The following is a 27,800-nucleotide window of genomic DNA, read 5'->3' as shown; positions in this document are numbered from 1 at the left end:
TTTATTAATTCTGTTATCCCAGAATATGTAAATGAACTATCACAATTCCAACACAAATGTTCTAAAAGACCTTTTTCAGATCAGTGGCCAGTAGCAGCTTGCAAAACAAGGTATTAATGCCAGAAAAGGGCTTATTAGAGTAGGGCACAGTAACCACAGCCAGATGGTACAAAACTTCCTATGAAAAGATTTGCAGGCTGAATTTGAAAAGTCTAACCTGTTATGAGGTTTCATCAGTGCAAAGCCCAGACATATTATAAATTCTCAGATTCATTGTCTGATTTACATGTCGAGAAGCAACAGTTTAGGCAGACATCTATCTGTACGCACCTCATCTATCCTTTCCTCTCTTACCTGATATAACCAATTTGGGGTCTGTGCTGCAAGAACCAGCGGTAGGAGACTTTGTCTTTCCACCCTACATTGCGGGGGTCCTTCCAAAGCAGCCTGACCTGGTCAATGGTGTCCCCTGTATGCCAGAGGGAGTTGCGGAGGTGCTCACCAGGGCCGGTCTTGGATTTCACAGCCTGCAGAAATACAGTTTTTCAATGCTGACCACAGAGAATATCACTTCCAGAGCTCTAAGTCATTTTGCCATGGGCAGCAGGTCTGCAGAAGCACCCTCCATCCTGCTCATAAGCCCCTACTTCTCTTGTATAACTGCTGCCACTGCTTGTGTGGAAAAGCAACTGAGTACCTGGGCCAAGGAGGAGGAGGTAATTTGACCAGTTTCAGTCAGAGCCACAATGAGAGTGGAGACTAAACGCTCCAGCTGATGAGCAGAGGCAAGACTGGAGATGAAGTTCCTTAAAAGATGGTGCTATTAAAAGGGCTGTGTGGCAGATGCCTGACTTATCAGTTTTGACACCTGTTGCAGGGAGAGAACAGCAATTGGGCAGCACAGCTGACACACACTGTGATGGCTTGGCCAATGGATGGCATGATGGCTTAGCCCACAGCAGCTGGATGGCAGGGTGGCATAGCCAACACATAGCAAGATGGCACAGCCAGGCTGTGGTGACCACTGTGTCCCCAGCTAGGAGCCAAGAGCGGTACCTTTAGCTGAATGCCGGGCTCTGCAACAGCTCTGAAGGGAGTTGCTTGCCAGTACGTCTGTTCAGTCTGTTTCCACATTACCACGTAAAAGCTTGAGCTGTCTTGATAACCAAAAATAAAGCCAGCGTAGTCATCATCTGTCACTGTGTTCACATGAAAAGTGCCCTCAAAGTCAACGCCATTAAAAGCTGTGTAACCTGAGGACACACACAAGTTAAAAAAAAAGTCTTCAGAAAACGAGTTCATATCCTGTAAGTTTTCTGCTGTAAAATTTGAATCTCAGAAAAGGGTACATACCAACAGCAAGGCCAGGATCACTGTTCATAGTCTGCACAATTTCCATGCCCTGTACGAGTAAAAACAGGGTGGTTAGCATGTGTGATGAGCTGGGCTGGCTAATCCTAGCAGTCTCTTCTGGCCTCCCTCTAACACCCTGTCCATCTGTCTCCTCCATGTGCTCACAACATGTCTGTAAGACTTCTAGCTCTGAACTACAATCAAATACCAATGTTTCAGCTGCTGTGTTCCCTGAGTCAGGAAGGATCTTTCTTTTCCCACTGCATAAGTGGATTTTCTCTCCCTACCCCAGTCTTCTCAAAATCACTGAACCTGTCTAGAATTGGAGATGGGACGGGAAGATGGAAAGAGGGTGAGGTCTGGAGGGGGGTGAGGGGCTAGAGAGCTTTTCCTAGGCTTAGCTTATATTGTTTGATCATGGAGTTTGGGATTAAACAGACTGCCAGGACTGGGTTAAGAAAGGTGTATACATCTCAGTGGGCTTGGCAGAGACTTTGGCAATGGGAATAAATTGCACATTCCTTGTGACTCAGAACACATTAGCCTCCTGAAGGCTAAAATTTGTTAGTGTAAGTAACAGTGATTGGACTCCATATAGGAGTAAATGTTCTGCTATAGAGCAGGTCAGACTTTCAAATTCAGGGAAAGATTCATGAAACCTTGCTACAGAAATATTTCAATAGGGTGACACAAAAGTCTCCTGTTTGCCTTCTTGGCAGTGGCGAAATCCACCCAGAACAAGCTGACCATCCTGTAGTTAATTTTAGATTATTAGGAGCACCAAGCCCCAAGCTATCACATGCTAAAAGCAAGTTCCTTCATTATAACTCCTGCAGAATAGTCAACCAACCTGCAGCTTTTACTTTTCACTTGTTTGCCAGAGGTCCAGCAATTACAAAGACAGTTTTGCTGTAGTTTTTAAATGCATTTTCTCAGACAGGTAAGAAAGACCAGATGCATTTTTACCTGGTTCAGAACCACCCAATTGGGATCAATTTGAGCATCCCCCTCTGGGTCCAGCACCACTGTTTGATAGGCTCTGAAGTCTGTCAAGGTGATCTCTGCATTCTCAGGGCACACATCGATCCGATCAATCACTGTATCCTGGTCAAAATCAGACTCGCAGATATCCCCGACTCCATCACCTGAATGCATCAGAGAAGTGAAAGCAGGTTTATGGTGCAGCAAGCAGCCACATCTGTATAAGCCACTTGATCAGTGTGTCTGAGAAGCAGGTGGAGTCTCAGGTCAGACGGCTGTAGTGCCTGGGGAGGGGACCTCTGTCTTGGCCAAAGGACCCCTGCAGGTTGCGGGTTCCTCCTGGCATGAGCATAGGCACATGAGGTGACTGTCGGATTCTGGTGCACATGTAATGCCTGAGAAAGGATGTATTGCCTGAGCACCGAAATGGCTCCTGAAGGCCCATCTTACCATTATCATCTTCCTGCCCTGGGTTGGGGACCAGCCTGCAGTTGTCAGGGCCTGGGGGCAAGAGGTCAGGAATGCCATCGTTATCATCGTCCTCATCACACTCGTCACCCAACCCATCCTTATCCGTGTCCAGCTGGGAGCTGTTAATGATGGTGGGGCAATTGTCTGTGCTGTCCTGGTGCCCATCACCGTCACTATGAGCACAGAGACAAAAAGAAATGTCATGCCAACATCAGCTCCTGCCTCTGCATGGGGGACAGCACGGGTACCTGAGTGGGAAATGCATGGAAGCATGCCCAGAGCTGGAAATAGACCAGTGGGGCACCACGACCTGGTGTCACTCAGGTAGCTGAACAGCGAGGAGACAAGGAACAAACAGAGACTGTATGATATGGTGGCAGGAAGATGAAGACTAAGCCTGGAGCTATAAAAATGCTCAGGTAAGGAAAAGAAAAAGATGCGTGACATAGAGTGGGAAAAAATACCAGAGCCCAAGATCTCAAACAACATCCACTCCTAAAGACTGTGGTAAGGCACATCCAACAAGTGCAGTGTCATCAATCAAAAGGCACCCCTGAGATAGCAAGAGCTCAACAGCTGAGGTCCCTTGTCACACATGTTGCCCAAAAGTGTCTTGGTGCTCATGAATGTTCATGTGTGAATGTGAGTGAAAATTTATGGGAAACTCTGCATGAAACCTGCCATCAGTCTTGTTTAAAAACAGGCACTGCTTTCACCCTCCTGCATAGCGGGTTTTGTTACATTTCACTCCTGCAGGGAAGCTGCACAGTAAGAAACAGAGGAGAAAGTCTGTAGCTCCCAAGCACCCACCCAGTCCATGACTGCATCAGCTGGTTGCAGTGAAGAGTCACAAGAAACAAGGACACAGACTACAGAAAAGGGTTTCGGAAGTTATGGGGTGGCTGCATTATTTCCCCAAGCCAACAGTACCGTGCATCTGTGCAAAAAACATGGCCTGATGTCAGGTGTGTGTTTCTGGCGATAACCAGGCATGTTCCGCCTCAGCAGCTTTTTGCCTAGCACAGGCAGGGCAGAAGTGACATGCAGCCAAATTAAGGCAGTGCTGCAGCTTATAGCTATACATATTCTCACCTATCTCTCCCTGCTCATGAAAAGTGCTTTAATTTTAGGTCAGAGCAACTAGTGTTTGCACATTCTTGAGTCAAAAAGCAACGATGACCATGCACATATATGTATAGCAAGGTTAACCTCAGGCAGAGCTACAGCATTTCTACCAGGAAATGCTTCAAACACATTAGTTAGGTTTAAGGAAAAAAAAGAAAATTATATCCTTTTTTAAAACAGGAAAAAACCAGACCATATCTTCTTAAGAGTAAAACAGCTCCCAGCTGGGGGCCTTGGCAGCTACTGACCCAAGACTGGGAATGCTCCCTGCAGAGGTGGGGAAGTGGGTTCCCCAGTGGGCTCTGGGCTTCTCTTCCCAGACAACAGCACCCACCAATGGCCTTGCAGTGAGACCCTGAAGCCATCTGTGGCTGGTGAAATGTTGTGCCAGCACAGGCACAGGATTTATCACTTCCCTTTCCTCTTGCTTTAAGTTAAGAGCACAGGGGAGGACTTGCTACCCCCAAAGCTGGTTATGCAGAAGCTGCTTCCAGCCAGGCGTTAGCAGCTTGTCATGGGACATGCTCCCCTGAACGCTCAGGACATGTAAAAGCCATAAAGCAGCCCTGCCACTCCTGCTGTGCTAAAGCAAAGGGGGTTATATGCAAATGTTTTGCACTTGATAATAAAATTCTGTTTCTGAAACACTAGGTTCTTAAGGAAAAGCATGCAGCCCTTAGCTGTGAAATTTCTGCTAGATAAAAAAAAAGAAAAGAAAAAAGAAAGGGAAAAAAAATAACCAAAGGAAAGATGAAAGAAAGATAAAGAAAAGAAAAAATATGTTACCTCATAAGAAGCTCTGAGCAGTGCCCTGGGTTTTACAACCAGAGAACTACTCTAAATGTCATTTCCACAGGAAGCCTGTGTGAACATGGGGCTACAGGTGAAGGGCTCCGTAACTACTGCTACAGGGAAGTAAACCAACAAGGTTTCTGAAATAACATCTCTTTGAACAGGTATTGGAATTAAATCCAGGCTAGTCTGAGTGATTACAGCTCTCCAGGAATCAGTAGCGTGCTTCAGCTCAAGACTAGCCTCTTTTACTTCCCTGCTGCTCTTAAAAGCCACAACACAGCATACCTGTCCTGATTGGTATCACAGGAATCTCCAACAAGGTCATTGTCAATGTCTGACTGCAAAAAGGAAACAGAGAAAGTTCCAGTATCAGCTGCTGAGAACATCTATTAACATGGCAGTACTAAACCAAAACACAACCACATTAAATACAATTAAAATAAAAGCATGGAAAAACATTTGGTTTACAAAAAAAATTCTTTGTTTGATTTGTGATAGTTCAAGCAAGATGAGTAGTCCAAGCAAGATTCCTCTACTACTGTGAATAAGTATCCCTCATCTCTAACCAAGGTTGATTTCTTAAGCAGCTTTAAAAATCTACCATGTTTCTCTAAAGTTTCCAGCATTTTTTATTACTCACATGTGGCCTAATTGGAATTCAAAACATATGAAAAGTCTCACTGACTTCTCACCTAGGAGCAGCGACAGTTTTGCTAAATAAGGACTCCAGGATTTTGTCCTAATTAAAAAAAATACCAAGTGTAACTAACACACACCACTGTGTAGAGTCCGGCTTTGGACTCCATGGGACTGGAGCATGCTGACATTTCAGAGCATGACAGCAGAAGATAATGGAAGGACAGAGGTGCTAATAGCATCCCAAGCTAAAAGAATATATCTGGTAGCTCCACTCTCCCATGTCAGGAGTCTGAAGCTCCATAAAACTTCCCTGAATAATTACTGCTAAAAGATAAACACTGTGGCTGCATGTGCTGCCTCATTCTCTTGCATCTTTTTGGACCTCAGCAGTCCCTCTCCCTAAACCAGGGTATTTTTTCCTTCTGCCTACTAACCTGGTTTGGGTTGCTGATTGTAGGGCAGCTGTCACAGGCATCACCAACACCATCATTATCCCTGTCATCCTGGTCTTGGTTGGGGATCCTCTGACAATTATCCAAAAGGTTCTTAATACCTAGCAAGAAGTGGATATTAGTTAAAAACAATTCCCATATTTGATATTGGACAACATAAACATCAAGAACAGTAAAGACCTTATTCCTTTTCAGCAACTACTTAATCTTGCAATGACATTATAAGCCTGCATAGCAAATCCTTCTTATGTGTGCATCCATTAATTTATTAGAAGTTAGAAATATCTTGCTAAAGAACAGCTTTCAATGCTATCACACACACTTCATTAATTACACACAATTCATTCTATCCTGTTCCTATATCACAGCTTACAGGATGGGATGTTTCATCTTTGTTATTACATTTGAAGGGCTGTTATTTTTTCACTTCTTTCACACCTCCTACAACAATGAAAATAATACACTATGTAGCTTTTGGGCATCTGGGACAGACAGCAGCTGGGTACTCTGGGCCATGTTCATACCTTTAAGGAATTACTGAATGACCAATGACCTTAACTTATACATGAAACGTGGGCTGGTTTATCTGTTATAGTGTTCAATGCTTCCAATGGAGGCTAAAAAGATATATAATAATCTAAATGAAAAGGATTCCAAACACAGGTTTAATGAAGAAAGATTTAGCAGCTGGCGACAGGAAATCTAACACATGGCATGTTCTGGGCAAGTTTCAAGAACATCAGAGAAGCTGGAAGGGAAGAATTACCAACCATCTCCATCCATGTCATCATCACAAGCATCTCCTTTCCCATCACCATCTGTGTCCCTCTGGTCATTATTCAGGACATTGCGGCAGTTGTCACAAGCATCTCCAAAGATATCTTGGTCACCATTTCTCTGGTTAACATTGGGAGCCAACACACAGTTATCCTGCAAGAGACACATATCCAAATCAGACAAGAACTGGGCTCCAAATCCATAATTTCTACTTTTTAACTCTGATATTTATTTATTTCTACTTTCACGAAGAATTATTACTGGGAGCAATGTCACAAAACATGATTTTACATTAATATTAGCTCTGGATCAGATTTCACTGGCTCTCTCAAAGCTCTGCTTTGAACCCCACTGTGGGAACCCTGAACTTAAACACCCAGTATCATAAGGTTTTATTTATAACTTCGAGTTCTGATTCTCATTTTGTACGCATCCAAGTTAAGTAACCTGTTCTGGCGCCCTGGCTTCCTTACATGGTCCCTCAAAAGCTGCAGTTTAGAGACCCTGACAGGGCTTGTAGATACTCTTGGTGAAAGGCTGTTGCCCCCTTCTGGTAGAGACTCAAACCAAAGCTGAAACATGGAAAAACGTCTTTCTGATGCAAAAAGGGACAGGTCTTTTTGGGTTTTTGTCAGCCAAGCTGTTGTTGACTCCCTAAGACCATCAGGAGGCCCATGGAGAAAACTTGATTTTGAAGTGGTGTAAATTTCCCTCTCCCACCTAGCACACCCAGTTCCTCTCACACCTGCACATGCAGAGGCAGAATAGAGCTTAGCAATGACATAGAAGTTATTGATTGCAAAGGTGCTGAACCTGAACATAGATTTACAGTTGAAGGAGGATTTAACGTCTTTCCTTACAGAACATTAACAAACCCAGCTGTTTCGAGCTACCGGAATTTAGGGTTGAGGATTGGCCTCTGTGGCAAAACAGCCTAAACCAGACTTTCTCTGGTTATCAGTCTGCCCTAGCTCAACATGGACATTTGTACTCTGGATAGAGTGTTCTTGTTTTCTTGGAAGTGCATTAAGCAATACCACAGACAGATCTTAATGCAGAACAACAGTGGGCATGTGAGAATACAGGGTGAACACAAAAGAGATTTTACCATCTGAATTTATTCTCTGATATATTCTGCAATAGAGTTCCCACATGGAAACCTCTTCCACTTCGAGAACATGATTCAAAGTTTTTTCAAGTTATTGACAAGACAACTGTTAATTTATCTGGGTTTTGGATCCCTTATGGAATGTGACATCAGGTCAACCTGCTTTTTAAAAAGAAAGACACTAGTGCAAGCAATATTCCTGAAGACCATGCTATGGGAAAGCGTGACAGAAGGACACAAGTTCTGTAAACAAAAAACTCTAGAATTCAATGCTAAAATATAATAATGGAGCATACACTGGTGAGATTTAAGGCTGGGTGGGATAGCCTGGCTTTTTTAGGTCTTATAATATTGAGCATTACATAAAAGAAAAAGACAGGATTTAGAGAGTTGCTGACAGTGATGGGAATGGGATAATCTTTGGCAAAGAGTAGTGAGCCAGATTTCAAAATCACTGCCTATTGCAGTACATGAAATCCGTATGTTTGCACAGATCCCAGCACCCTGACCTATACATCTGACCTGCTCATTGGGAATGCCATCTCCATCTGCATCGTCGTCACAGGCATCTCCAATCCCATCACCATCAGCATCTTCTTGTCCAGAGTTTGGGACGAATCTACAATTGTCCTAGACAAAAAAAAATGGGATGTGTCTGGTGTTCTATGGGTAAACTGGATGCCTTCAAAATTTGAATGACTCTTTATATTATTGTTTTAATTAATCAAATTAAATACAATTTATCCCAAGGAATTCAGCAACTTGAAAAAAGATTAATATATCTAGTCATGTTTCTTCCACTCTTCATCCCTTTATGCTCTTAATTATTATAGGATTAAGAAAGAATTTCTTACCTTTCTGCAGTTTTCAGCAGAACATGAGAGTTCTTCATTAGGGTAGCCATCAATGTCAACATCTTTTCCACAAATATAACCATCACCAGCCCAGCCAATGCCACACTATCAATAAAACAGCATGGTAGTACTACCAAAAGGTTAATGAGTCACTGTTGCAATATTCAAGAGGGAAACCTCATATCAATCTTGAAAACACTAATATACAGAAGGCATGGACAGATACTGAAGTACAATAAGGTACACTTCAGCATCTCTGTGTGGAAAGAAAATCTTTGTTTCAAGTTCTCTATATCTAGGCACAGCTAGAAAGAGCTCAGACTTGATGTTAAATGGAATGTGTGCCTGCAACACCTAATGATTTCAGTGGGAGCCATAGATTTCTCTTACAAAGGTCAGGAGTCAATTTTGGTTCCCCTCCCACAGATGCAGAAAAAGAAAAAAGGCAACCTACGCAGAATATGCACCTAGCATCTCAGTATGGGGCGTATGGTTACATGGGATGAATATGTTTTTTTCAGTATCTCAAGAATACATCTGCAGCTAGAGGAAGTTTTAAGAGAAAACTGTGCTGACAGTTACTTAGTTTGCATCAGCAAAGCAAGTGCATCTGGCACACAACTTTCTCCTAGCCAATTAAATTGGTACTGTTTCAAACCTATGCCTAATTTGTGTTGTAACTGAAGATACATGCATAGACCTGCATGTCACATTCTGGCCTCCCACTGAAATGAGGACTTGACCAACACAAGTATCTAAGCATCTTTCCATTACAGCGTGGACTTAAAATATCCTAGATTTTTCTTTGAAATAGTTGTAGTTAAAAATGAGACCAAAGGAGGCGCCAGCAAAAGCATCCAAATTTGGGACACAGGATTAGTCTCTTGCTTCCATTTGCAAGCTGGAAAAACAGTAACATACTTCAGTTAGACTCTTACAATGGAAGTTCATATGCCACTTGGTGCTCCTCTGCTCCCGCAGCTGGAAAGCACAGTACAGCCTACTTCTGCCTAGAATCTGTGTTCTCACTTGGAGAAATACCCTCTCTGTCAGCACGCAAATACAGGCACGTTGGGTATGCAGGGAGGATCCCTACTCACAGCTGTGTAGCTGAGGACCAGGAGAGGAATTTGTCCTTGTGATGTCTTCTGTGGAGTGACACTTGACAGCCCTTTCTGAGGAGACTACAGAAAGTCTACAAAAGCCATTCCCAAAAGACCTAAATCACACAGACACAGCAAATATGGCACACGAGTACAACTGCCTTACAGACATCCTGCAAGAAGAAAACAACTGCAAGACAGACTCAGACTGGTTATGTCTGTGGCTGTTCTGGGTCATTCAACTGTATAAAATGATCCCAAAGGCTTTGTCAGTTCAGACTAAAAAAAGGCGATTTTTCACTGTAAAAATGCATGAATTTATGAACTCACAATACATGTCACCTCTCCTCTCCTCTCCTCAATACAACGGGCATGGACACTGCATGGATTGAGGGCTCGACTTCTGCAGCTCTTCTCTGCCTGGCATCCCCTGGCTTGGTCTCCTGTGTATCCTGGTTTGCACTGGCCACAGTGGTAAGACCCCTGTAAGAACAAAAAGTTACTAGCCAGCCTTTAACATGACTTACTTTTCTTTTAAAGCAAGCCTGTGAGCAAGGTTCATATCACACTGCTTATGTTGTGCAAGTGTAGTTTTTCATCCACTGAGGTCTCTTGCACTGTGAACAAACTTTATTTTCTATGTGAAATTCAGGTTTGGCTCCCACAATGCATGCTGGAAAACAAACTCAACTCTTGCCTGTTTAGATCAGCCTTTTGTTAAGCCATAGAAAAGTCATGCAGCAGCAAAAGCTTCTTCATGATGTCTTGTCCCTGCCAGCATTACTCTGAGCTGCTTCCAGGTGGCCAAGACTTTGTGTGAAATTCTAAGCAGCACCTGCTTAATCAGATTGGATGCTCTTATTTTAGGGTAAAGCAGTCCCATCAGTTTATCTAAACTCAGCTGGGCATAACTTTTAATCAAATAGAGACAAGAAAATTCAGTATGTCTTTGCCTCATTTTATTTTTTTTAACTGGAATGTTTTTAAGCCAATTTGAGTTAAATGTTGTTCTTCAGAAAAGAATTCAGGAGTTGAAGATGTAGTCATCCTCATTTACACTGCAATAAGAACATCCATGTAACCTTTTGCAGTGGTTTACCTAGATGCATACATATATGTTTTATATTTGTGTCACTCTTTTGTAAACAAACCTGAAGGAGCTATGCTAAGGAATCTCAGTGTGTGCTGGGACAATCACTACATGAGGTATAAATGAATAAATGCTGATAAGAAAGGGTCGTCTTTAGACATCTAAATGCGGCTTTTGTCTCTGTCTCACATACTTGTAGATTTGTGACCTATGACAAAAAAGTTAATTGAAAACACTGTTTTTTCCTTATAGAGAATAATTATTTTTGATATGTCAATGAATTAAAACAGCCAAATCTCCTACAAACTTGTGCACCCTTTGTGAAACTGAGGCACTTCACACAACTTTACTCTTCCTGTACAAAGCCTGCTGGAGGAACTGTCAGGATTGTCCTAATCCACCACAATGGAGAGATATATTTACTACCCAGATGAGTGTTATTTTTGTCCTCTGTTCCTAGCTTCATTCCAGACTTTAACTCTGTGCTGTCTGCATACTTTCAGGCTGAAAATGAAGATATGCAGATGACTGAAGAGTAGAATAATTAGTGTCCATGCAAATGATATAGCCTATATAAAACATACCAGCCAACACACTTTCTCCTGATTGACGTGCCGGGTAATAACTTCTGGAGTCTGCTGAATTTCTTAGTATATTCTGTCCTGTATCAAGCGCTGGTATGCATTAAAATAGCCTTTAAGGCTGCATGTCCAGATCAAACTGTTTCTAAAGGGAGACAGGACTAAAAACCCAGTGCTGCTCTGACATGTGGCAGGCCACTTGCTGCCTTCTGCAAACAGGGCCTGATGGGCCTCTGAAGAGACCTAGTCATGCCATAAGATACAACATGTGACAGAAATGTTCTAGATATGTAAAAAAAAAAAGAAAAAAGAAAAAAGAGAGACGCATATTGAACAGTGAAAGCAGTCCTAGAAAAACAAGGTTATTTGTGAGGAAAGCACACCATTTGGAACACTACTAATAACCTCAACAACACCTAGCTGCAAAAAGGACCGTATTTACACCTGTAGGATACTTTTAAATGTTCTCTTGCTATGGATAAAGCCTGCTCTGTGCAGCCAGCTACAGAACAGTAGTGGTGTAAGTGGCACATACAGGACAACTGGGTGATCAGGCCCAGCCAGCACAGGTTTATGAAAGGTAGGTTCTGCTTGACCAACCTGGACTCCTTGTGTGACAAGATGATCTACTTAGTGGATGAGGGAAAGGCTGTGGTTGTTGTCTACCTGGGTACTAGTAAAGCCTTTGACACCAGCTCCCACAGCATTCTCCTGGGGAAACTGGCTGCTCTGGCCTGGATGGATGTACTCTTTGATGGGTAAAAAGCTGGCTGGATGGCCGTGCCCAAAGAGTGGTGGGGAATGCAGTTACATCCAGCTGGCGGCCGGTCACCAGTGGTGTTCCCCAGGGCTCACTACTGGGGCCAGCTCTGTTCAGTATCTTTATCGGCGCTCTGGACGAGGGGATCGAGTGCACCCTCAGTAAGTTTGCAGATGACACCAAGCTGGGCAGCAGCGTTGCTCTGCGGGAGGGCAGGAGGCTCTGCAGAGGGGTCTGGACATGCCGGACCGATGGGCCGAGGCCAGCTGGATGAGGTTCAAGAAGGCTCCGTGCCGGGTCCTGCACCTGGGTCACACCAGCCCCACACAGCGCTACAGGCTGGGGCAGAGCGGCTGGAAAGGGCCTGGTGGGAAAGGGCCTGGGGGTGCTGGTCGGCAGCCGGCTGGGCATGAGCCAGCAGTGTGCCCAGGTGGCCAAGGAGGCCAGCAGCACCCTGGCTTGTGTCAGAAGCAGTGTGGCCAGCAGGGCAAGGGAAGGGACTGTCCCCCTGTACCTGGCAGTGGTGAGGCTGCACCTCGAACCCTGTGTTCAGGTTTGGGCCCCTCACTGCAGGAGGGACGTAGAGGGGCTGCAGCGTGTCCAGGGAAGGGCCACGGGGCTGGGGAAGGGTCTGGAGCACAGGGCTTGTGAGGAGCAGCTGAGGGAACTGGGGTTTAGCCTAGAGAGGCGGAGGCTCAGGGTACATCTTGTCACTCTCTACAACTCACTGAAAAGAGGTTGCGACAAGGTGACTGTTGGTCATTTCTCCCAAGTAATAAGTGGCAAGATGAGAGGAAATAGCCTCAAGTTGTGCCAGGGGAAGGTTAGATTGGATATTAGGAAAAGTTTATTCACTGAAAGTGTTGTCAGGCATTGGAAGAGGCTGCCCGGGGAAGAGGTTGCATCACCATTCCTGGAGATATTTAAAAGATGTGTAGATGTGGCACTTTTGGACATGGTTTAGTGGTGGACTTGGCAGTACTAACGGTTGGACACAATCTTAAGTGTTTTTTCCAGCATAAATGATTCCATGATTTACTGTTTCTAAGTAAAAGATCCAATTTGCTTCATAGCATTACAATGGTTGTACACTCCTTCTATTGGATCCTAACATCTTTCAAACCATTTCTACTTCTGATACAGTGTTCTCCTGGATTTAATATCTATGGGTATGAAAAGTGTTGTACCAATTGCAGCTCTCCTCCTCTCTGTACTTATTTAGAGGGATGTCTGGTACTGTATAAATACCCTAACAAAGCAAAGATGTTACTCCTATAAAAAGAGCACCCAGGGGATCAGCTTGCTGCAGCAGTTACCAGGTGGGAAGAGGTGGGGAGAAGCAAAGATTTATCTTTCAAAGGAGGTTCCTTACAATAACATACTCATAAACACACATAACTGGCTGGTGTGAAGAGAAGAGTTCCTGCTATTCCTCAGGGAAAGTGATAAGGATACAACTGAGATGGGCATGTTAATGCCAAAGGAAGTATTGATTTTTTAATTGTTAGTCAGGAAAGAGGAAAAGATTCTTTGGTTTAGATGAAGCCAACAAATAAATTGTACTATTCAGCTCTTCAATCAGAGACATAAAACTAATCTTAGCCACTTGGAATTTTAAAGCAACCAATTTTTTAAAGCCAGATATGAAAAGGTGCTTACCAAAGTGTTTATGCAATGGGAATTCGGAACGCAGAGTCCAAGTCCACCATTCTGACATTCATCAATATCTAAGCAGACCTAGCAATAAAAAAAATCGACATGTAATAAAAACAATGTCAATTTCAGCTCCAAGTCTGAAGAAAAGCCACTGAAGTTTAAGTCCAGAAAAGAGCCACAGCCTCTCCTGAAACCACTCTCAGAATGGCACAGACATACTCATGGGCTAACTTTCCGATGCATCTCCAGACACATATAAACCCTGAAGAGACACTGTGATACAAAAATTTTCAACTTTAGGATGAGTTCTGGTTCACCCACAAGAATTCAGACAAGAATTATATTCCCATTGTAGGGTGCTACAGGAAAATGCAAAAATGACAGTAAAATAGGCCTTTTCTATCATACCCTTCCTAGTTCAAAGCCAGTTTACAGACGTCAGTGGAGCCTCCTTTAAAACTGATCAGAGATACCTACAAAGATAATGACACTTGTCTCTATACCAGTCCTGAGTATTAGATGATTAATATTTCCATTAAAACCAAGCAAACAACTCAGATCTTCTAACTGAAACACTCTGATCTCTGCCTAACTGCACAAGTCAATTATGGAATGACTGAAGTATAAACAAAATGTGATACAGAGGCATTGATATAAACCAGCACCTTGCAACGATAGTTGCTGCAGGAATGCTGACACTCACCTGCTTATTGCTCTTGGCGTAGCTGAGTCCTATCCCTTGCACAGTTTGTCCTGTATATCCTGGGGGACAGGTCTCACATCGGAAACCTGGAGCAGTGTTCACACATCGCACTCCAGGGAAGCAAGGGTTGTAACGACACTGCAAAGAAAAAAATGAACCCAGCACACGTTCATGCTTCAGTAACATCCAGACTCTGACTATGTGCACAGACTTCTCAGTCAAAGGCAATGCTACATGCAGTGTCTGCATGTCTTCTCTTCAGAGCTGGCTTACAGAGGGAACAGTCTCTGTAGGTATTTCTGACCCCAGTGGGTCTTCAGCTATCTCTGTAATTTAAGTAACATTTGCAATCTTCCTTTATAGCCTGTAGCTGATGCCCTAAGACAGGGGTCCTCAAACTATGGCCCGCGGGCCGGATACGGCCCCCCAGGGTCCTCAATCCGGCCCCCGGTATTTACAGAACCCACCCCCACCCCCCTCCGGGGGTTGGGGGGGGAAACCAAGCAGCCGCAGATGACTGCCTGCCACTGCATCCGCGCGCCGGCCCCCTGGTTAAACAGTTTGAGGACCCCTGCGCTAAGGTCCTTCCTTTTGCTGGGCAGGTTCAGCTCCCTCGGAGGCTGAGAGTCCCCTGCAAGAGTCCAGATCACAATATCAGGAAAGCTGCATAACTCCAACCCAACAAATGGTCCTGCAGTTGTGTTTTGGACACAAAGAAGTGGCAGCAGCACTTTCCTTCATTTACACTTAGGCAAGTCACCCTAACATAAGCCAGATGAGCAGGGACGTGTAAGTAGCACCACATTTCTAGACCGGAGGTCCACAGACAGCCTTTGGCACTTCTCCCGAAATAGCACATGCCCACAGCATCACCCCTAGCCTGAAGGCGCCATTCACTTCACTACCTCATGATATTTTACAGAACAGCTGTGATCCATTTCACTGGCCTTGTGGTTGCCAGTTTGGGAACCACATCCCACATTGCTGCCTCTCCAACATCAACACTAGCTGCCAGGTAATATTTATAAGAGTACCGAAAATATCAACATGCCATCATGCTGCATATGGCTCAAAGACAAGAATAAATATGAAACACAAGAAAGAAATAGAAAAAGTTTTAAAGATATGTCTTTTCCCACCCCCTCTGTCGTTCATAGAAAAACATCCACAAGATGGAGGGTGATCAAACCAGAAGATACCCACCTAAAACAAAGTACAACCTGTAATCAAACACACACATAAGGGAGCAACAAAAGGTACGTTCAATATCGAAGAGTGTTTGACGGAAAGACTTGTTAGAAGTAGGTCCACAACTAGCATAAGCAAAATGTAAAACTAGGACTAGAGACATTTTGTGCTCCTTAGTTGCTGTGGATTTTTTATTGTAGACAGCAGAGGGCACTCAAATTACACAGAGCAGAGCTGCAGCTCCCAAGGTACAGGGCATCAGCACTTGAAAGTAATGTCCTCAAACTGGTAACAAATAAGGGAGCATACTGAAGAGATGCTAACAGCCTCAGAAAAGATGATGGCAGCTGTTAGCGAGGAAGCTTCTAGATTTGACTTTGTTAGAATTTGTATATTAACTTATTTTTAAATTCCAGTTATTAGGAAGAACAGAAACAGTTTATTCAGTAGAAAGGTGCTCTCCCAGAAGAGATTCCCAAAGACCTTCAAAAAAACCCCAGGATTAGTTTCCTTCTTAGTCAGCTAACTCAGGAAGACAAATGACATCCCCTGTTGTTAGGCAATGAAAAGTTAATGTCATTTATTACCTCTTTTCTTCCCCTGGAACAACCACAAGTGAAAATCCAGCCGTTAAAGCTTTGAGCTATTTACTGGTAAACAAAACCACATCAGACTAGGTGGCATTTTAATAGCAGTGTCCCTGTGAAGCCCTCAAACAAGCAAAACTGGATGTCGAGGACACCATTCTGGCAAAATTTCCTTGCTCTTTCTAATGTGAGACCAGGTCTGCCATGTGGGCTGGTGGCACAAAACGAAGGCACGTCAGTCTCCAGTGGCAGAGCCTGACTGCTCACAGAAAGCCACGTTCAGGTCAGGCTACCACAGATTATCCTCAGTTTGTTTTCCCACCACTGTCACCATGGGTAGAGTTGCTTCAACTCTGGAAATGGCAGGGAGGAGATTATCACCATGCTTTGCCTCAGTCTGGGTATGGCTCAGGAGAACCCAACTGTACTGCTGGGTTCCACTCAGGCTGATTTGAGTCTCTCACCATGGCTGTCTGTGGCATGAAACTTGCACCACAGCTGTCTCAGCTTCACCTCTTGCATTCCCACTTCAGAGCTTCATTTCCATTTTTTGCACCTTCTGTTGCAGCAGACAGTACATGCCACATGAGGCATAACAAAAGACATTGCCTACAACTCAGGAAAACTGCCACACTCAACTCACTTTCTCTACCCAGTGTTTTTCACACACAGATATAACTTGGGCACATTGCAACCTGTCTGCTGATGGCCTGCAGCGGGAAGTAACCAAAAAAGCAGTCAAAGCACATCCGTTGGCTAGGAAGGAGAAAAAAGGAATGCTTTTGCTATTTTACATCATCAGGCAGGTACATCGGTATAGTACTGTGTTATCCACAAGCACAGTTAATGACCTAATTCTCCTGGTCCTCTGCTCTACTGTATCCAGGTGCTTTTCCACAAAAATCACTAAAGAGTAACGGCAAAAATCATCACACATAAAAAATGTGGTGAAGCTGTAAGTGGTTTTGTTGTTTGTGTTCTGAGTAAGTGTCACATTCCAATTAACACAGGTTTTATTTAATCATTTAAGATATTGTAAATTTATTAACTCAGTCCTCAATACAAGCAAGCTCTGAACTTCTAACATATAGCACAAGAAAAAAAATCAAGTCAACATTATCAGCTTTCAACACAACCATAAAGAAGCAAAAGGAACAATAACAACAAATGTTTATTTTCTTTCACAGACTTTTAAGGTAATGCTGAAAACATGGCTCCAGTTTGGGTTGAAGAGAAGACTCTGGACTCCAAGGCTGGTTCAAGAGCACTACAATTTAAAGAAACAAAGCCCATAGCGACAAGAAGGGCTTCTGCAGCCTGTAACAGAAGCTACTGCATCTTCTTGTGGAATAGAAACAACTATGTTGAAAGCTTGTTTTGGCTGGTTTTTTTCCATACATTACACTCCTTTAAGTGACTTCTCAACTCACCAGGGTATTTCAAGTTTTCACACATAAAACCTCTGTAAAGTTGCAGCAACAGCAAAATCAGGAGGTAGAATCAAATCAAAATGAATTAATATTCACCATGCAAGCAGTCAGCAAATGCTGAAGACAGCAAGCATCAGCAATCCATTGATATGTATAAAACTGTAGCTTTTTGCTCCCCCCCCCTTTTTTTTTTTTAATTCAGTGAAAGTCACTATTTTACCTCATCGATATCTGAGCAGGTAACTCCATTTCCCGTGAGCCCTTCAGGGCAGGGGCCGCACTGAAATCCCTCTGCTGTCTCCACACACCTGACTCCCCTGAAGCAGGAATTAACTTCACATTTGGGTTTACTGCGCCTAGGAAGTTGAGTTGGAAAATTCACAGTTCCCAAACCTTTAATGAAGAAAGAACAATAGTTTTAGCCATTGAAAGAAACATCCACCATAGCTTTCAGCTGGCAAGTGCTCTGAAGAGATCCCCGAGACACTGTGCAGCAGGGTTTTGTGTTTCTGTGCTGTGCTGTTACCAGCTGTGCTGCGGCTGAAGAGACTTCATGCTGGGAATGGCCCAGCAGCTTGCTGTGTCTCCAGACAGGGGAAATTAAGGCTATTTTGTTATGTCCATGTGCTTCTCCTCGCTACAGATAGCGGCCCTCCTGCTATGTTAGTCACAGCACAGACCTGCTGCTGGCCAGAGGAGGAGAATCTAAAAGCCAGTGACCTCAATGGCCCAAGGGACCCAAGTGTGATGGTACAAGGTATTTTTCTGGCTAAATTGGCAACACTACCACTTCATAAGAAAAACACTGCCATGGTTTCGCAAGAGGCCATCTGATAGTCTACAGGTATGAGGAATAAAAAGCAGCAGTGGGCAGGCCATGAACACACAGCAGGACATGCAGCTACACCGACTTAGGTGCACAGAGACCAGCCCTGGGGAAAAGCAAGGTTTTGGTGATGAACCTCAGTAATGATGCATGCAGGATTTAAAGACATTTCTTCAGCACTTACACATGAAGGTTAACCTGGCTTGAGCTCAGCTTGAGTCCTGATGAGACTGACAGACTGGGAGAAGAAATCAACTAAAAGACCCATTGAGTTTAAGGCCTTTCATCCCACCCAGTAAAGGAGTTGGTTTTGTGGCTTTTGTTTATACTGAATGCATGTGTGTCCTGATCATCAATTAAGTTGGAGGACCATACAGTGGCATTTGGGGAAGCACTTATTTCTTCCATTTAGCGAAAAGCTGGAGACCACCTATTGGTTCTTAGTGCTGTTAACCAGTGACTGCAAACTCAGAATCGGATGAATTTCAGGTGGACTGCACAGGATCTTCCTCAGAGTGACAACACCAGCTAGAGCAGAACATGATTCCTCCCTTGTCCTTCTACTAAGATTGCTCATGAGATACCTGGCAGGCAACATCTCCCTCCCCAGGAACATGTGGCACAGCTTTGTGGCAGACTGAGAACTGGCAGTACAGGGTGAGTGGTACTGCTTAGTTTAGTGGGGGTTTTATTTCCCAGTAGGTGATTGTCAGGTCTATGGAAACGGAAAGCTTTTTCTCTAATAAAAATCTATTTTAAATTTGTGTCTCGTACATCTAGAACTTTGGACATGGTGTTTTTTAAAAAGTACTTCTTAGAAACCACATACAGCTGATGCAATCAATACTAGTTTTAAAATGACACTACATCTGATCTAGTTGGCTTTTACAAGCGATAACAGGAACACTTACCACATGCTTGGCACTCAGCTATGGTATTTCTCAGAAATGTTGTTTCTTTGACCTTAAGGATATAGAAAATAAACATTATTTGGATATAGGCAGCTCCAGTTTGCACCTGGCTGCCAGAAGAACCATTATCGTTTTCCCCAGGATGCCACTCAAACCGTGCGACATACGTACTCTCTCTTGAAATAAGATGTTCCTTGTACTCCATAAAATTAAGGATAGCAATAACGGTTGTACTTCACTTCAGCCTTCATCAACAGGGACTTGAAAAATGACACGCTTAACTAACAGCATGTGCTACCAGCAATTCCAGTTCTGACACCCACCAGCAGGTAGAACAAATGCAATTTCAGTCCTGTGCAACAGACTGACCTCTAACTAACAGTGTGTTAGGACAGCTACTCTGGTTCCTTTCCACTTAAAGACACTAGATTTTCTGGGTCTGAATAAGGCCCCTGCACTCCCACATTTAGTGGTCCTCCACAATGAGCACAAGGTACCAGTACCCATATGGTTATTTCTTTTCCACTGTGTTGTGGCTCTGAGGCAACAAACTTTACACAGGAGTTTATTGCTTATGTGAACTCTGCCCTGACTCTATCAAAACTGGCAAGCTTGGGATGTTTCACACTGAAGCCTTTATACAATACCTGTTGTCTGAGAAGGTCTTTCACATCTCCCAGTATTTGGTTCATCTGCATCATCTGACCCATCAGCTGCCTATTAAAATCACCTGCAGGGAAACAGCAATGAAAAAGACTGCACAGTCAGTGCACTTAACTCTCCATTTGCCATGATAATTTCTGAGATACAAGATAGAAACACCATGAGAAGGAGGACAGACATTATAGTTACTTAATCCCTGCAGGAATCCTTAAAGCAAACACAGTGTCTACATTTTTTTATAGTGTTTTGAATGAACTCAGGGCTTTTCTGGACTAAACTTCACTGTATACCACAGAAACAGGCAAAGCAGAAACCTCTCCACAGAGTGAAAAGCAGTCTGTGATTTTTCTACCATTATTTCAGTGTCAAGGCTCTCTAGTAAGACCTAACAACACCAGCAACTAATGCTGCCAGAGTCATGGGTCCCCCCCAGGCCTGAGACCAGCAGCCCTAAGTGAAACCTTAGGATTTCAGGTCTGGGTTTTTGTGAAAACCCGTTTGGGGCAGGAAGACAAGGCAGCGGCATGAAGTATCTCTGCGTAAAATGGCAAGTCACCCTCCGTAAGTGTATTCCATGTCACCACAACCAACTCCTGCATACTTTCAAAAGTGAAGTTACTCAGCTTTCTGAGCAAACTCACTGTGCAGCTCCAACCATGCATCAAGAGTGCCTACTCTGATAAAAACAGCACTTTTAATACCTGAGACAGTAATATGGCTTTTCTTCCAAAAAGCAGCTCATCACACTGTACACAAGTTTCATGGCTACATTTGCTTCTTGGGGGTGCAGAGTTTGTATGGACTCACAAAACAGCTACTCAACAAAGTATGAATGCACACCAAAGCCAACTGTCAATATCAAGAAACAAATTAAAGACCTCTTAGACAAGACTGAAAAATACATCTGTATTAAGCCATAGGGAAGGACCAGAACCAACTCAGAATATTCACATGAGAATCTTATCTGTTAGATGAAACATTACTTTTGAGCCAGTGACAAGAGAAGCAAAGAGCACATTAAGCACAGTATCTTGTAGTTGTTTGTAGCTCACTTCTGAGTTTGTAGGAATCTTGAACAGCTATTTGTTTACTTCTCTAAGTCTGTATGTCAAAACAAATTTCACAAATATATGCTCTTTTATGTTCTAAGCAGGCACAATATTTTGATATTATGCCTCTGGTGGTGTGCTCCAACACCCCCACCCCCTCCCCCCCCACACCCCCATCCCCTCCACCCCCACACCACCCCCACACCACCCCCTCCACCCCCACCCCCCTCGCCCCCTCCACCCCCACAGCCCCAGTTCCTGACCTACAGACGAAGAACCGAAGAACCGTATCCAGCTCCAAGTGGAGCCAGGAAGCTGGCAGTTTGACTCCAGCAGCACATTTACCTTGCAGAACAGATGACGGATGCAGCCCAACAAGCAAACCAACAGACTGACGCCCAGGGTGAGGCGGAGGCCTCTCAGCATGGCATTGCTTCTGTGAGGGCTAGAAGATTCCGCGTGTCTGTAACCGTCAGCCTGCGCCTGCACCGAACCCCGAACCCTCCCCGCTCTGCAAGGAGCGTCCTGGCACCTGGTTAAGGGCCAATCAGCACACAACAACTGACTTTAGTCCCACCTCACCAAGATGATAAAATCTGGCATTTCAGAAGCTTCTTCTTCCCTCCTGAGGGCAAGAACTCTAACTTCGGTGTGGGTTGACGGGCCCAGATCTCTCTCCTCCCCAAGCAGGCATGCCTCGCTGGTAAGCATTGCGCCTCCGACCACGGCGGGTGTTACTCGGGACAGCATTACTATCAACAGTGCTCTACCCTTAAGCTCAATTTTTGCAGCAAGTGAACTTATCAACAGCAATTCCTAGCTTGTTATATCTGTCGCCTTAATAAATCACCTGTTCTTTCAGCTTTGCAAAACTGTTCCAGTGCAAGTCCTTAAACGGGGCTCTGACAGGCAAGTGTGACATTCTGGTGAGTGGCTGTACACACAATCCTTTAGACTCAAAACCACTGACCGAGTCTGAGAGTAGGATTGGATCTAGCTGCACCTACACTCCTCTCTGAGAAGCTTAGAAAGCAAGGGGATCCTTTCTGAGCCTTGTGACTCAGCGGGAGGGCTGTGTCCCACCTCACCCCTCAGCCACTCATCAGACTGTTAGCACAACAGAAAATTGGCATCTCAGGCAGGTTTGCCATGGATAAACTGCTGCAAAAACATACGAGTGCATCATCCCAAGTGGAAAAGGAATGCGTCCAAAGATACCAGGCACGAGTACATAAGCTCATAAGAGAAAACCAAAACTTAATAACTGAAAATAGGGAACTTAAAATGCTGTTAGCATCAGCCGAGAGACGAGAAAAACAACTACACAAAAAGTTAATACTCTTACTAAATCAAATGCCGTCCTCAGTCTCGGCTAAGCAAATCCGCAAATTAATACAGTGTGCAGATCCCAAAACATGGGATGGAAACATCTGGTGTGATAATGATAATGATGAACTGCTGGCAGGCTCTAATTATGATCCTACCCCAGAACCTGTGGCTATAGAACCATTGACCAAAACCACAAATGAGAGATATAACAATGTCCGTGCTACTGTAGGTATCATCTCACAGTCTCCTGCTGAATTGACAAAGTTACAGAAAAAGTATTCCAGGCGTCCAGATGAATCCGTGGTGGAATATGTGTGGCGAGTCTCTCTTACAGGGGGTGACCTAATCTTACTAAGCGAGGAAGAAGCAAGAGGCTACTGGGGCCCTGGAGTATTTCTAACCATCACATCAGGTGACCACAACTATTCATTAACTGCACGGGCTGCCCATTGGGCCGGTGGTATAGACTCGCAAAAACGAGGTGAGCCTTTTGTTATCAGAACCTCGAGGTTTTCTGATTTGGCCGCATCTGTGAAAAAAGCAGCCTGCCTACAAGCAATGTATGAGAGAAACTTGTTACTGAAATCCCCAATGCTAGCTCCTATTGATCCAACAAAACTAACTCCCCTTATTCAAGGCCTCTCAGGTAGCTTGAAAACCTATGTAGCCAGAGCTCAGGACCTTATACACACCACTTGTGTTAAGAATGCTGCTGCAGCTGCTGCACAGCCCCCACAGAAGCAAATCCATATACCCACCTGGAGCGAGTTTATGCACAAGTTAAGGAAATACAGGCACCAAATATGCCGGGTTGGCCAGACCACCAGGAAACCCCGGGACCTCCAGGTCCACACCACTAAGCCTAAGCCAGAGAACTGATTCAGCAGGGGGAGGTTGCTCTGCAGGAAATAAATCAATTCCTAGTAGACTCATGCCCTCAGCCCCACAACAGAATTTAATTGATTTAACAGATTTTGCAATGTTAAAACTACTGAGTAGAGCAGCCCCAACAATTCTTAAATGCAACCTAGTTGCAAAACAGGACAACATTAAAGGAGATACCAAATATAACAAAAGCCAGGGCAATGATGCTCTTAAGCAACTCCCTATGTGTGCGGAGTTAATGCATGGCATTGTTACCTGCAGTTGTGAAATGAGCTGGGACAGTGCAGCAGCTGAAAACCAAACCTGAAGCCCTGGGGAGGAGATCACAAAATAAGACCCTTGAAAAAGGGGACAGAAACTAGATCAAAGGTAAACAAATTAAAAACCCTTCAAACAGAATCTCAAGAACAGAGAAATGAATTGTGGAAGAATACATTAGCCCCAGGCATTCCCAGAGCTATGATTCAAGGTCAGCCTACTGGCATTGTTTTGAGTCTGGTTGAAACATTCCAGAAATGAGATAACAGTGAAAGGAAGGACCTTTTTTTAACTCCTTCAGCACCAGTCCCCAGAAAGGAAGACAACTCTTTCCTTCCCCTCAGGGGGGAACTGCAGGACATGAAGTGAAAAAAAATGAGTAATGTCCTGAAGGCAATTGGGCTTGCCTGTCTGGAAAGGGGAAGCTTATTAGTGAGTAAGTGATGATGGCCCATACATTTTAATTCCAGTCTATCCTCAGAGATAATTGGTGAAGTTTTTAACAGGCACTGGAGCACAAATTTCAACTCTAACACAAGATGCCGAGAAGCTGGGCATGTGATCTGGATGGCAAAGATTAAAGATTACCAGTGTGAACTGGGTGAGTGTTGTGTGTGTCAAACTGACAAAGTCAATGTATGTCTCCTGAGCTAAAAGCGCAGGTCGACTACTTGCTCTGCAATTAAAATCATCATGAAAGTATTTTAGAGTTCAATGTTTTTAACAGGTGAACCTGGTGCCTGCTGAATGGCAGCGTGTGGCTTAAACATTGATCCCAACCCCGGCAGAAACCGGGAGGCTGCAGTGGATGTGCTGCTGCACACAGACCCTGCACTCCCTAACTCAGAAATCACTAACGTACCACAATATCTGCTGCAGCATGAAATGGGAGTTTCTGAAGTCATAGGTGATTTGGAGAAACAACAGATTATCTCCAGAACCCACTCCCCATATAACTCACCTGCCTGGCCGGTTCGGAAACCGGACCAGAGGTGGCAGGTGGCCTTCAACAATTGATTATCAGTGCCTGAATGCTGATACAGCCCTGCTAACAGCTGTGGTACCAAACATTGCAAACTCAACAGCTATTTTGTCAGCAGCTGCACATTCAGGCCTAGATGGAGTGGTAACACACCTAGAAAAAAAGAGGTATTATCACTCAGGTGCGCTCCCTCTATAGTTCTCCTGTCCATCCTCGTTAAAATGCCTCAGACTGGAATAGTGGCAATGGTCCTAACCAAAGAACCTTTACGCTTGGGAAGCAAAAGATAGCTCTGGAAAACTCCATCAAATCAGTACCAGCTGGACAGTACCCACCTTTTAACCTAACATTTGCTGGTCAAATAATGACGAAGTATCTTTTTCCCTTTTTGTGTCCACAGGTACTCCAAATGCCAGGCAATTGCACCTGGAGTCAAAGACTCCTCTATAACAATCTAGAGTGCCCCCAAGGACTGCTTATTTTTATTTGTTGGGTATTTCTGGTTTTAATCCTCATACTTATCTGGAAACCAAAATTTTAATATGGATACAGCTAACAAACCTGTGATATTGTTTGAGATAATAAGTTGAAATATCTTGTGTGTATATTAAGGTGTCGAGTTGAAACACATGTGTTTGTATTACTAATTTGAAATGTCAGTTGTCATTTAACAACCAATAGTCCTATTATTATGTGTGAGTAGTTTCAGGAGGATTTGTATAAGTTTAGTATGTACATGTGTGGTGTGTTTGGTATTTGTATATAAAACGACTGGGTTTGGGTAGGATAACTTTGAATTATAAACAAAGGTGTAGGTTTTGAGGTGAAGGATGTAATTAGGGTTGGCGAACATGACATTTGTAAGTGGTGCTGGGAAGATAGGCTTTGGGTTAATATGCTCATGGATAATACTCCACTGGGATCAAAGATACCTGGAGTGAAAATAGGCAGACTGTCTGTCCAAGTCACCTGTGTTTTGGATGATAACTTAGTCCTAGCCTTGAAAAAGGGATCTGCACTTGCCCTCAGTGAATCTAGTATTACTGCTTATGTGTCTCTGCCTAAATCTGTGGAAGACCCCCTTGCCATGGGTACTCTTCCCACAGACAGGGTGGGGAGCTTGCCAAGACAGTGGAATACAATGGATACCCTCCAAATGTGAAACCTTATTCCCCAGAAAGAAAGCGAGTTGCTTTGCTGTGTGGTTCAGTCAGCCATTTAGTTTTTCCACCATCAGCAGCACAAAGTGTACATGTTATGAAGAGGAAAATGTAATTTTCACCTGTCATCAGATCATATGGGGAAAAACAGATTTGTGACCATGGGGATGAGTAACTGACAGCCTGGAATATAATCAATTCATAACTACATTGTGGTGTATACAGTGGAATAAAGCACAAGACTGTCCAAAAACAAATGGCTGTAACAATAACTGTGCCTGGTTCAGGTTTGATGAGAATGGCCCTCCGAGTTTTACACCATTTGACCTGGGATTATCTTTTGCCTCAGTATCAAACAAGCCAGCACTGTGGTCTTGCTAAAACGTGATAAATTGTTCCAACTGGAAACAATATGATTGGGTCAAATACTATTGGCTGGTTTACACCCCCCTAAAAATGGACTGTCTGTGCTGCAATCACAGTATAACATGTAAGTCAGTAAGTGCAGACTTTGCACTTGCAATGATTGCCACGTTGCCTCTGATGGTGCTCCAGCTGGTTTGATCTGGGTCTGTAATGATGGGAATATGTACACCTCTTTGTGGGCTAGGTCACCTGAACTGCAGTGTACCTTGGGCCTCCCAACACTGTGCCCAAGGTGGAAAAGGACTCCCATCCAACCCCACTGGGTGGCTTGCATGAAATGGGTGAGAACAGAACTGGGGGAGTGTGGGAGGGAGATGTAGAGGGGTGGCAGGACACAGGATCAGCCACCCGCATGACCTGGGGGATGGAAGGTTTATGAGGATTTGGGTCAGTTACCATGCAGATGCAACTATGGATGAGTAAGTTAGCCTATCCAGAAGAAAGGCTACCTAATGCTTCCAAAGCCAGTTTACAGGTGCTCAACAATCACCTACAAGCTACGTCACAAATGGCTCTTCAGAATCACACTGCACTGGACTTAGTGTTGTTACATCAAAATGGACCTTGTGGCTACCTACGTCTCTCCAGTACTGATCACTGCACCCATATCCCTAATGTTTAACAGGACCTCAACATCCAACTACAGAAGATGCAACAGGTGGCACAAGACACCCATGAGCTCTGAGAATCAATTAAGAATAGCTAGCTTTCACAACTGTTTAGTTTGTTTTGACTTGGTGTTACTGTTTGGATCCAAAGGTTAATTCAACATGCTTTGATGTTTATTGTGATTATAATTATCATAAGCGTAGCAGTATCTTCCATAAAATCAACTATTATGAAAGCTTGTAACACAAAGAAGATGCAACTTACCAATTATACCCCTTTAATGGGAGAAGATGAAAACAAGGAAGAGAGAGACAAGCCCCTCAACCCATCTATATACAAATTACGTGATATTCCTCTTGGAGAGTTGTGACTAAAGCCACAGGGTGGAACGTGGCAGAGTGCTCTCCACGCCCCCACAGCCCCAGTTCCTGACCTACAGACGAAGAACCGAAGAACCGTATCCAGCTCCAAGTGGAGCCAGGAAGCTGGCAGTTTGACTCCAGCAGCACATTTACCTTGCAGAACAGATGACGGATGCAGCCCAACAAGCAAACCAACAGACTGACGCCCAGGGTGAGGCGGAGGCCTCTCAGCATGGCGTTGCTTCTGTGAGGGCTAGAAGATTCCGCGTGTCTGTAACCGTCAGCCTGCGCCTGCACCGAACCCCGAACCCTCCCCGCTCTGCAAGGAGCGTCCTGGCACCTGGTTAAGGGCCAATCAGCACACAACAACTGACTTTAGTCCCACCTCACCAAGATGATAAAATCTGGCATTTCAGAAGCTTCTTCTTCCCTCCTGAGGGCAAGAACTCTAACTTCGGTGTGGGTTGACGGGCCCAGATCTCTCTCCTCCCCAAGCAGGCATGCCTCGCTGGTAAGCATTGCGCCTCCGACCATGGCGGGTGTTACTCGGGACAGCATTACTATCAACAGTGCTCTACCCTTAAGCTCAATTTTTGCAGCAAGTGAACTTATCAACAGCAATTCCTAGCTTGTTATATCTGTCGCCTTAATAAATCACCTGTTCTTTCAGCTTTGCAAAACTGTTCC

General features: G+C 44.1%; 1 protein-coding gene and 1 long non-coding RNA gene across 2 annotated transcripts in view; one reads left to right on the top strand and one right to left on the bottom strand.

Moving 5' to 3' along the window:
* The window catches only part of LOC130143158 (uncharacterized), a 121,287-nt gene that overhangs the window by 64,057 nt on the left and 29,430 nt on the right, over positions 1–27,800 (top strand). The window lies entirely within an intron of this gene.
* Positions 1–27,800, bottom strand: part of THBS4 (thrombospondin 4) — a 45,634-nt gene that overhangs the window by 4,034 nt on the left and 13,800 nt on the right. The window contains exons 5-20 of the mRNA XM_056325803.1: positions 20,038–20,120; positions 19,391–19,442; positions 17,874–18,046; positions 14,449–14,586; positions 13,749–13,826; positions 9,989–10,141; positions 8,556–8,660; positions 8,224–8,331; positions 6,587–6,746; positions 5,799–5,917; positions 5,011–5,063; positions 2,785–2,978; positions 2,320–2,498; positions 1,354–1,402; positions 1,057–1,253; positions 355–527 (exon numbers count right to left, since the gene is read on the bottom strand). Coding sequence (XP_056181778.1) covers positions 355–527; positions 1,057–1,253; positions 1,354–1,402; positions 2,320–2,498; positions 2,785–2,978; positions 5,011–5,063; positions 5,799–5,917; positions 6,587–6,746; positions 8,224–8,331; positions 8,556–8,660; positions 9,989–10,141; positions 13,749–13,826; positions 14,449–14,586; positions 17,874–18,046; positions 19,391–19,442; positions 20,038–20,120 — 2,014 coding nt within the window. The remainder of the gene's footprint in view (positions 1–354; positions 528–1,056; positions 1,254–1,353; positions 1,403–2,319; positions 2,499–2,784; positions 2,979–5,010; positions 5,064–5,798; positions 5,918–6,586; positions 6,747–8,223; positions 8,332–8,555; positions 8,661–9,988; positions 10,142–13,748; positions 13,827–14,448; positions 14,587–17,873; positions 18,047–19,390; positions 19,443–20,037; positions 20,121–27,800) is intronic.

This window comes from Falco biarmicus, chromosome Z (genome assembly GCF_023638135.1).
Source record: "Falco biarmicus isolate bFalBia1 chromosome Z, bFalBia1.pri, whole genome shotgun sequence".
Classification (NCBI taxonomy): domain Eukaryota; kingdom Metazoa; phylum Chordata; class Aves; order Falconiformes; family Falconidae; genus Falco; species Falco biarmicus.
This window is presented reverse-complemented; position numbering and strand designations above follow the sequence as displayed.